At 49.1% G+C, this 11,401-nt stretch overlaps 1 protein-coding gene across 17 annotated transcripts in view; it reads right to left on the bottom strand.

The window, feature by feature from the left end:
* Window positions 1-1,969: 1,969 nt before the first annotated feature.
* EHMT1 (euchromatic histone lysine methyltransferase 1) overlaps window positions 1,970-11,401 on the bottom strand; it is a 163,719-nt gene continuing 154,287 nt past the window's right edge. For all 17 annotated transcript variants that reach the window (XM_075060610.1, XM_075060617.1, XM_032765224.2 and 14 more), the window contains 2 exons: window positions 10,403-10,578; window positions 1,970-3,780 (listed from right to left, as the gene is read on the bottom strand). In XM_075060610.1, coding sequence (XP_074916711.1) covers window positions 3,597-3,780; window positions 10,403-10,578 — 360 coding nt within the window. In that variant the 3' untranslated portion in view covers window positions 1,970-3,596. The remainder of the gene's footprint in view (window positions 3,781-10,402; window positions 10,579-11,401) is intronic.

Below are 11,401 nucleotides of genomic sequence, written 5' to 3'. Positions count from 1 at the left end.
AGAGGCCAGAGGTGGGATTCACAGGACGCTTCCCTCGAAGGGGGAGACAAGGTGAACCGCTGTTCAAGCTGCATGGCGGAGGCAGAATGCCACTGAAATGCTGGCCTCCCCTTATCTCCTCAGCTGGAGTCAAGCCCAACTTTTACTACTGTTTACCACTATTTTTATGAGCCTGTAAATGACTCCATGAGTTTATTATTTTTTCTTAAAAAGCAGATTTATGGTGACAGATCCCCATGATCATGCTTAATCACTGTGTATATTATGACGTATTTCTTGCCCTCACGCATCGGCAGAGTCGAAGCCCAAGCGATCTCGTGGGGAAGGACCCCATCACCTGTTCCCTCCAGAGCCTCGCGAGCAAATTCTGTAGCCTGAGCTCAGCCTCAGAGATTTGGCAGGAAGAACCGATTATCACCTTAACCAGCCCTTAACCACTCACTCTTCTCTCCCAAGCTGCAGCTGGCACAGGCTGTGTTTAATACAGAGCAAGCAGCCTCGAAACCAAGCCTGTGGTTTGACCATAGCTGCCGCTGCTCCGCTGTCTGGACCTGATTCAAAGCCTGTTGAGGTCACTGGACAGCCTGGCAATGATGTGAGTGGGCTCTGGGCCAGGCACTGCCGTGGCTACCGCTGGGGAGCTTCAGATGCCAACTCTGACAGGGAACCTTGGAAAGAGAAACTCATTTAGGTGTGTGTCCAAGAAGGGTTTTCCCCCCCTATTTCGATTTCTCGCACTTGAAATTCAGCCTTGATGGGCCACTGGGGGAACAAGCAGGAGTCGGAGTGGAGATGAGAGAACTGTGTTTGAGCCAGGGGTAATTATTGTTCAGACTGTTCTAAATTTGGTCAACCCCAATTTAACTCAAGTCCTGGGGTGCAGAGCTCCCTTGCCTAGGGCTTCCCCACCCTCACAAGCCTGGTAGTGCCGGACTGAGAAAGTGCTCAGTCCACGTCTCAGAGTCCTCCAAGGAGTCCTCCAGGAAAACCCAGACATCACATTCCCGATCATTCTAAACTTAAACTACCTCCACCCCGAGGCAGAACCACACCTCCCCTGCCACCTTACAAAGCTGGTGGACAGGAAGAAAACCTTTCAGGCCTTCTTCATACATAAATAATCTACTGGGGGCAGAAAGTCCATTTTTTATTTCCATCCGCAGGTCCTTTTTATCTGCACTGTAAGAAAGGTCCCTTGGGAACCCTGCATCTACAGATCACTCAGCTCCTGCCAGCAGTGGAAACCCATTCATGCAATTCTCTCGCCCATGTGAACAATGCTCAGGGGGGATTCACAGGTGTCCCAAACAAAGCTGGTAAGAAACTGGCATCTCCATGCTGGGTGAGATTTTTTGGGGGGAGAGTGGGGTGGAAGGGTGACCTCATTAGGTTTTTTCCTTGAAGGACAGGCAACTAGATCCCAGGAATGGTGGGCTTGCATGGCCAGGGCCCGCAGTCCTGCACTGCAATCTCTACGGGCACACTACTGCTCCTGGACAGAAGCCCATGGAAGTCTATGGGGCTCTTCAGTGGGCACAGCAATCGGCCCATGATGGAAGCCTATTTTTGGAAGGCTGCCTTGCTGCTGACCTATTCTGCAGAGGCAGTTGGGGGAAGATCACCTCAAAACAGCATTGCCAACCTCAAGCACTGAGAAGTCATGAAGGCCGCTGCCCCAAAGTATCCTGAGTGACTTAAAAGCACAAAATTTACACTACTACTAGATGTGGAGGATTTTCATTTTGCTTTCTGAGCTTTTAGAATACACATTTTCTAGCTTTTCTGCGCAACCATGAGGGCCAGAAATTTGCCTCCCCGCCCCCCTCCCAAGAAACCTCTCTCCCCCTAAAACAGAGATTGCTATCTAATCACATGACTCCCGGAGCCGGGATTTAAATGTAAAAACCCCGTATCTCACAACACTTGTCATGCAATCATGAGAGTTGGCAACACGGATGAAAGAGCCAAATTCATTTTAAAGCACTTTTTTTTATTGATTTCATTGGAAACAGAACAAGAAAATGACCAGAGCCAAAAGACTGCTCCTTTAAAACTGTCAAAACCATTAACAGAAAATAATAATAATAATAATAATAATAACAACAAACATGACGGCATCATGAATGGTTTAGAAGAGATGCACAAAAAAATCCTGTTACTGCACTAATTACAGTATTTAAAGAGATATGCAAAACAAAATGAAGATAATGACCTGCCAAGCCATCACACAAAAGGCGATGGCAAATTTATTCACACTACAATACTAACAATTTAAAAAAGGTTTTGTGTTTTTTCCTGCATTTTATACTAAAATCACTTTGTTCTTTTTATACAATTGATAGTTTATATTCACGTGGTGAGTAAAAATCACACCAGAATCAGCACCGTTTTTGTTTTGTGGTTTCTTTTCGTTGGTGGGTGGGTGGGTGGTTTTTGTTGGGGGTTTTTTTTTTTTTTTTAATGCTTTGTCCCAAATGTTTTAATAATGGTAAAAAATAAATCAGTTCATTTCAACTTCATAGTGTGTGGCTTAAAAATTAAATTGGAGATGCCCAGAGTTGAGAAAAGGGAGGGGATGAGCTGGTGACAATGGTGTCTCCTCTCTCTGGGATGTGTCCTATCTGATGCTTGCCCAGCCTGAAGCATCCTCTTGAGAAATGCCAATCAAAGGTTCTTTATAGTATACGGACCACTTTGTTTTGTTATAAAAAAGCAAACTGATTCTTTCAGAAGTTAGTGTCTTGTACAATCCCCGTCCTTCTCTAAGATTGCTAACGCGGCAGGAGAGGCAAATCCTTCCACTGGTGAAACCAACACTGAGACAGTAACATGCCCAAGGGGCAGAGGTGAGAGCTTTTTAACGGAGAAAGCTTGGTATGGAGCAGGGGTGGTGGGGAGAGAATCTCTGGCAGGCTTGGAACAGAGACAGGGATGCAGGGGGGGATGAAGGATTCTTTTCCATTTTTCTTTAGAAAAAAATAACAGATCGGCAGATTTGGTAACCGACAGGCGTCTGTTAGAAGCAAAGAACCTCTAGCTCCTAGCGACTGGGCCAGGAAAGACCACACTGTAATGTCCTGCCAGGTGAGGGAGAAATTTGTGGTTTAAAAGACCTGCCCCACAAAGCTGCCTCAAGTAAACCAATGTCAGAACCATTCCTCCCCGCACTCCTTTAAAAAGCAAGTTCCAGCAAGTATTCAAAGTTTATTGTAAGAGAACTGGAGATGACTTGGCATGACGGTTCCATTCAATCAATACCAGCGTTCTGAAGAGGAGGGATGAACTCTTCCCTTGGCTCTGACAATACTTAGCACATTAAGAGATGGATGCGAGGAATCTTGCATGGAAAAACTGCGACAGCCGTCCCTTCACACTCACTGTAAAACCCGCAGTTTTCCAGGGGTGGAGAGGGAGGAAAACGACAACATGGAGTCTGGATTTGCTTTCACTTATTCCTCAAGTAACAGTCGGTGGCGCATCCCTAGATGTCACGAACCCCTTGGCTTTCCTTGAATGTGTTTTCTCTTTCAATGGAAATTTCAAACAGTACGTGAATCTATTGAGTTAAAACAGTTCAGGCTCCCGGGAGCGAGTCCTCAAAAGGGGCCGGCTGCCATGGCAGAGCTGGTGTCAGGGAGTCCGTTCTCCTGGGCCTCCCGGGAGGATGTGCTCGCTTGCCGTTGGGCCAGGGCTGTGCTCGAGTGTTTGCACTTGGGTGAACCGCACTGACAGCTGAAGTATTTGCCTTTGATGTCCCAGAATCGGTCTCCATAGTCAAAGCTGGAAGAGAAAAGCAGCGAGGGACATTTGGTCACTGGAACACAACAGGAGGGATCTGTGTGCACATGCAAACAAATACTTTAGGGTAGCAGAGAAGAGCTAAACCAAAAAAGGTTGCACAGCAGGGGTTCATACACTTCACAGCTTGTGCAGGCTGAACACACTGTCCAACCCAGGGGCTCCCTGCCCTTTCCATCCCTCCCCCATCAAATTCCCTGGGTGCCACTCTCCCATTTCTTTTGTAGGGACCCACAACTTCCCCGAGGTTCACCCCTGCCAGGGGTCTGTGTGCCCTTCATTCCCCTTCTGCCATACCAGGGTCTCCTACTCTGCCCCACACCAGCAGCCATGTGCACCCCATTCCCACTTCCCCCATGCTCTCCATGGAGGGGATTACGTGGAAGGGGCTCTGTGTACCCCCTTTTCCCATACCAAGTTCCCCGAATCTTCCCTCCACCAGTTGTGTGTCCGTCCCCCCCATTCCAGGGTCCCACCCCCACTCTCCTGCATGGCAGGGGCTCTAGGTGCCCCCATTTCCCTTTTCCCCCCACTGCTCAGAGTTCTGTGCACCCCATTTCTCCTCCCACGCCATGCCACGGGCTCTGATGGAATCTGTGTGTACAGAGCCAATCCCTTCTAATGGGCTGCTGCCTGGCGCTTGGAAGCAAAGGATGAAATGGGCCAGGAGGGTGAGTGCCTTCTCCACTCCATGCGGGGGCAGAGCCCCTTTGGCCCAGGGGAAAGGTGCCCCCTAGAGGTTAAAACCCTTTGTGACATCCCAGAAAAGGTACAGTACCAGCAGCAGGTCGAGATTCCCCTCCCACACCAGCCTTGGTCAATATGTCTCAATCTGGACTTGGCAGAACCACGTCTCCTAGTGAGGGGCTGATTCAGTCTCGGTCATTAGCATCCCTGCTGAAGCTGCCAAGAGGGGACCATTCGGTGCGACCAGTGATGGGAGTGCTCCAGCTGGACAGAGCCCCACCAATGACATTCACCCAGCTGCTGTACTGCACTGCGATGGCAATGCCTCCCTAGGACTGCCCGGCGGGGCCAGACGGAAGGTGTCCCATTGCCAAACCACTCAGCTCCCTCTCCCCCAGAGGTTGGCAGGAGGTCTATGCAAGCCTCAAGAGGGGAACGGACAGCACGTACAAACGGTCCCCAGCCATGAACATGACAAGCCTGGGAGGACTAGATGGCCCAGAGGACACCATGATGGGGAATTCAACACTTCTGCTCCACGTGACATGTGGGTTATTCTATCTGGCTGGGGGGTGAGAAGAGAGCTGTGATCTCCCTTCCCACCCCCTGGGCTGGTCCCTGCACAGCAGGGGTGGGACCCTCTAAAGAAATCAGTATGGACACTATCCACGGTGCAGCTATGAACTTACTAGGGCCACGGTTACGTGGGGAACAACATTTCCCTTTTCCTTTGCTATGTCCTCCCTTCCCTGGCACTGGAGCCCCCTCTGGCTTTGGTGCTTCCTAAACTGCTTCCTCACTGCTGCCTCAAAGGACATCTCGTCGGCAGTCATGACGATGGTACAATAGAGCTGGAGTTGCCTTGGGGAAACCCATCTCCCTGCAGCTCCTCCTCCCTCTTACCGTATCGTTACTAGGAGCCGTCACGCGGAGAAACTAAAGCAGCAGGGCAAGAACATTGCGCAAACTGAGCTGAAGTGTTTGTGACATTGTTATCTGATCTCTAGGGGCTGACTGAGCCCCAACCAGCTCAGCTCACAGGTCTACCAAGCAGGCATTGGACGAGAACGGACTGCAGTCACTGCAACCCTGGGATGGATGTGAATGGGGACACTTCTGTGCAGAAGGCTCCCTACCCTGTAACCATGGCCCCGAGCCACCCGGATCCCACAGGCAAAGGGCCTGATGCATCCTAAATGCTGGCTAGAAGCCATCCACAGAGGTGAACAACACAACATACATGTCTGCGGTCTTGCCTGTCCATCTGCGCAGCGATAAAGCCTCAGCCACAGAGGCTGCAATTTTCTATTGTTAATCACTATACATTCACCTTCCCACAGCTGAGAGACGCGAGATATCATAGGGAACAGCTCTCAAAAACCCGGTAACGAAGCTCGTTTGTAATGGGAGCAGATGCCCTGCTGGAGTCCGGCACCGGGCTGTATGGTGCTCCTGCATCCTGGGAATTCCCCTGGGGACCACCGCAGCTCCTCTACACTGCCGGAGAGCGGTAAAGGGACTGTGTGGGGGCTGGAATCCGGCTCAGTTCCTTTAGGCACTCACACGGGAAAGCAGAGATGTCTGTACAATGGTGAGCTGTATTAGTGTCAGTCGCTGGAGAGATTTGTAAGTCAAAGACACCTGAGGGATCGAATCGATGAATCAGAGTCTGCTATTTCAAACCCAGCTCTGAGCTCGGGAACCAAAACGCTGCCCAGATCAGGCTGAAAGCAGACAACAGGCTGTTTGGTCCAGTGAGCTTCCTGGTCTGGGATCTACTGCAAGCACAACAGCAGCAGTGGCAAAAATTGCCAGTGCAAGTAGCACCAGTTTGGCATCAGCCCTAGGCCCTGGCTCCTAGATGAGCTGGGTGCTCTGTGCCAGACAGGAAAAATAGCCTCCTGCATTTCCTTATCCTTTCAATACAGAGACTGGAGGTGCCACTTCCATGACCACGGTCAGGAAACACACAGGTGTGGCAACGCATGGTAACTGGCGTGGCTCCGCCCCTTGCTGGGCGTGTGAAACAATGGAGGGACTGAACGGGGGTGAAGCCAGAAGAACAAGTAACAGGAAGGACACAAAAGAAAGCAGCCCCTCCCCCCCTTAACTTATGCCTCCACAATTCCCAGTGCTTCTGGGGCCACAGTGTGAACAGGGGCAGCTTCCACTGGGCCCCATTCCAATGTCACTCCGGATTGTCACTAGCACAAGTAACTCCACTGAGATCAATGGTGTAACAGTGACACAAAACCAGTGTGAGTCCAGATCGAGGCCACTCACTTCAACAGGAACTGCACTTGCTCTGCCAGGGGCTCAATCTGATCCCTTCCGAATACGATGCTGACGTGATTTACACTGATTTTCATTTACATAGTTAGTTACTTTGTTCTGCCTGTTTTCAGATCAATTCATCCCGGATGTGCTGCGTACATGACAATTTTTGCCTCACCTCTGAATTCAGCCCCTCCCTCGGAGCCAAGGCAACCTCTTCACCCAGCTTCGCTTCTGAATCTCACTTTAAAGTGAACGTCAGCTCTTTGGGGACTTCCCACGTGTTTCTATGGCCAAGCACCCAGAACACACTCCTGGCCATTTCCAAAGAGGGTGGCCTCTGAACTGTACAGCTGGTCAAATTTAGAGCACTGTTGCCATGGTGAACCCACTGGACCTACTGGTATTTGCTTAGCATTAGTTACTGCTCTCTGCAATCCCAGCGTCGGGTGCATGTTGGAGGTTACCACTAGCCTGTATACTGGCCTCCTAGGTTACAAAACGGACTGAGAAGAGGAGGAAAAGGGAGATTCGGTAGCAGGGTTTTACACTGTGTGACTCTTGACTGTAAGGAACAAGAATGGAGCAGCTGTCATTGGGCCACCACGTCCTCTATCCCTGCCTTGGGTAATGGCTGTAGGCGTGATTTGACGTGAGCAATTAAACATGCAGGATGCCTCATTTCTTGCAAGACAGGATTGGGGAGGTAACGAACAGGCTAAAAATGAAATGTCCATGCTAAGGTAAGTAATGGATCAGTGAGCTAAAAGACAATGTCTGAGTTAGCGACGATAAGAGGGGGAACATCTAGGGAACCATTTACTAACAACAAGATACAACGGACAAGAGAAGTTGGGAGCATAAAGATGAGGTAAGGAGTAAAGTCGAACATGGACAGAGCATGCTGCACAGGGACTGGGTCCTGCAGAGTAACCAAGCCAGTCCCAAAACATGCAGTGCTATGTATAGGAACTGCAAGGACACGTGTACCGGTGTGGAAGGAGGAGATTTGTTGTGTAACTTCGGATGTGTTGTACATCCTGTACATGCCCCTCACCCTGGAGCCGGATCAGCTCAAGGGTTGTTTGAGTGTGTGCCAACAAAGAAACCTCAGGGACGAGTTTGGAGTAGAGCCGAGTTCTTGGGAACCAAGCAGATAAGGTCTCACAGGCTACTCCAGCAAATGCTAACACTAGATGCCACAGAGGAAGGGTGGTCTAGTGGTTACAGCAAAAGACAGGGAATCTGAGTGGCCGGGCTCTATCACTGGCTCACTGTGATGTTGTCAGGGTCACTTGAGGACAGGATTCAGCCTTGATTCACATAGAATCACAGAACTGTAGGACTGGAAGGGACCTCGAGAGCTCATCCAGTCCAATCCCCTGCACTCCTGGCAGGACTAAGTATTATCTAGACCATCCCTGACAGGTGCTTGTCTAACCTGCTCTTAAAAACCTCCAGTGACAGACATTCCATAACCTCCCTAGGTAATTTATTCCAGTGCTTAACCACCCTGACAGTTAGGAAGTTTTTCCTAATGTCCAACCTAAACCTCCCTTGCTGCAATTTAAGCCCATTGCTTCTTTTCCTAGCCTCAGAGGTTAAGGAGAACAATGTATCTCCCGCCTCCTTTTAAAAACCTTTTATGTACTTGAAAACTGTTACGTCCCTGCTCCTCTTCTCCAGACTCCACAAATCCAATATTTTCAATCTTCTCTCACAGTCTTGTTTTTTAGACTTTCAGAAATTTTTGTTGCTCTTCTTTGGACTCTCTCCAATTGGTCCACATCCTTCCTGAAATGTGGCACCCAGAACTGAACACAAGACTCCAGCTGAGGCCCAATCAGCGCGGAGCAGAGGGAAGAATGACTTCTTGTGTCTTGCTTACAACACTCCTGTTAATACATCCCAGAATGATGTTTGCTTTTTTTTGCAACAGTTACACTGTTGACTCATATTTAGCTTGTGATCCACTATGATCCCAGATCCGCAGTGCTCCTTCCTAGGCAACCATTTCCCGTTTTGTATGTGTGCAACTGATTGTTCCTTCCTAAGTGGAGTCCTTTGCATTTCTCCTTATGGAATTTCATCCTACTGACTTCAGACCATTTCTCCAATTTGTCCACATCATTTTAAATTTTAATCCTTTCCTTTAAGCACTTGCAACCCCTCCCAGCTTGGTATCATCCACAAACTTTGTGTGTTCTGTATGTCATTATCTAAACCACTGATGAAGACACTGAACAGAACCAGACCCAGAACTGATCTCTGCAGGACCCCACTCAACACGCCCTTCCAGCTTGACTATGATCCACTGATAACTACTCTCTGGGAACGAGTGATTGCCCAACCAGTTTTGAACCCACCTCAGGGTACGTCTCTATACTACCTGCCACATCGGCGGATAGTAATCGATCTATCGGGGATCAATTTATCGCGTCTTGCTAGACGCGATAAATCAATCCGCAAATCGACACCTGTACTCCACCTTGGCAGGAGGAGTAAGCAGCGTCAACGGGGAGCGGCGGCAGTCGACTCGCCACTGTGAGGACGGCCAGGTAAGTCGAACTAAGATACTTCGACTTCGCGTAGCTGAAGTTGCGTATCTTAGATCAGTCCCCCGCCCAGTATAGACCAGCCCTTATAGTAGCTCCATCTAGGTCGTATTTCCCCAGTTTGTTTATGAGAGGGTCATGCGAGACAGTATCAAAACCGTTACATTTCATGCAACTCCCTCTAACTTGATAGGGTTACACAGAGTGAGAGTAAGGGGAGCACTGTACTCTCTGGGGCTGATTCTTCACTGCCTGGCACCTTGTGTTGTCATTTACACCTGGGCAAAGCAAGCATGAGACTCCACGTTTCTGATCTAGTGGAGTGGCACACCCACTCTGCACTCTATGAGGCAACAGAAGCCCTATCCTGCTGCATTTCCATCTGACCAGCAGTGAATAGAGACACCTCCTGACTTCACTTCACAAGGGGGGTGGGGCAAGAAACGAAATTCATTACATGTTTGCAAAGTGCTTTGAGATCCCTGGAAGCATTAAGGGAAAGACAAATCCAGAATGCACCTCATCAGCGGGGCAAGGATATGCACAGGAGGGAAAATTCCTTCCCAACTCCTGCACCAATCCCTGTACCCCAAAAGGCACGAGGCTTGCTTACCCTTAGCCTGCAACTGACCGACATCAAAAGAATCTCTAGCTCTGATAGCTTTTCATCAGTGGAGAATCTCTAGCTTTTCATCAGTGGAGCTCACAGCACTTTACAAAGGAGGTGAGCATTGTTTATGTCCTAATTAACAAGGGGGAAACAGAGGCACGGTGACTTGCCCAAAGTCACCCAGAAGGCCACTGGCAGAGCCAGGAATAGGACCCAGGTCTCCCAAGTATCAGACCATTGCACTAACCAGTAGGTCACTATCCCTTCCCCAACCATGGAATTTCCCACTCTTAGGAACCCAAGCAGCACTCCAAATGTTCGCTTACACAGCTTCAGACTGGGCAGATGTATCGCTTTGGAAAGAGTCATCTCTAGCATAGCTCCTAGATTCAGAATGCCCCAGAAACCGCACGAAATGTGGAACATGAGCACAAGGACAATTCCCAGGGGAAAGGCAGACCCTGTGGGCAGCACATACCCGATTTCCTCGCCAGCTTCAATCTGCCTGGTGCTGAAGAAGGCGATCCTGGGAAAGCGCAGGTCCTGGTGCGACATGAACACTCGCACAGGGGTGAGGTTTGGCTCACAGAGATGGTTTATAAAGCGGCTGATGTTGCCATAGAAACGAGCATCTATGCAGTACACCTCTCCATCCTAGAGGGAGGAACAGTGAATGTTGCATTAGGTGGAGTTATTTAAAAGCAACTGAGATACAGGTCACTTCACAGTTCACACACAAGGGAATTTCAAGATCTTTCAAAATACTGGAGTCTCGGAGCCTCCTACTTGAAGACTTAAAAGGCCAAACCATTAAGCATTACAAAATATACGTCTCTTCAAAAAGCACTTAGCCTGCATGCCTGGAGGCTGTTCGAAACACTCCTGACCTGAGAAGCCATGTGTGGAGCTGAGCTGGATGATCTGCTCTCCACAAACCTGCTCTGCCAGGGCACCAATCTGCTACAGTGGTACTTCTGTTACATGCGAACAAACACCTGGTGGGTAAAAGGCCAGTGGATTCAGGAAACAGCATCTCTCCTGCCCTGCTAATTGAACATGACAGCTGAGAAGCACAAAGCAGGAGCTTACAGCAAACGCACTACTTCCTGCAGACTACAGTGAAAGAGAGAACACATACGTTCTCCCTTTCCATAATGCCCTCACAGCAGTAATAGCAATATTTTGTTTTCCTTGAAAATAAGAGACTCCCTCAGGGCTTTTTATTCCAGCGAAGAATGACTGTGCAAGCTGAAGGCTTTAATTACAGAAGCTAATTTCAGTCACACACAAGCCAAAAGCAAAAGGATCCATTAGTGGAGCTCACATTCCCTTCTGGGCAAGCACCTCACAATCCTTAATGAATCAGCTGTGCCAGAATTCTACCAGCCAACAGATATAGGAGCCCCAGGAGAAGACATCTGAAGATGTGAAAAAGATACACACTTGGTTTACACTGAGCAGCCTGCTACAGTTTTTA

The sequence above is a fragment of the Chelonoidis abingdonii genome, chromosome 24 (assembly GCF_003597395.2).
Source record: "Chelonoidis abingdonii isolate Lonesome George chromosome 24, CheloAbing_2.0, whole genome shotgun sequence".
Lineage (NCBI taxonomy): Eukaryota > Metazoa > Chordata > Testudines > Testudinidae > Chelonoidis > Chelonoidis abingdonii.
Note: the sequence above shows the minus strand (reverse complement) of the source record. Positions and strands in the feature narration are given on the sequence as shown.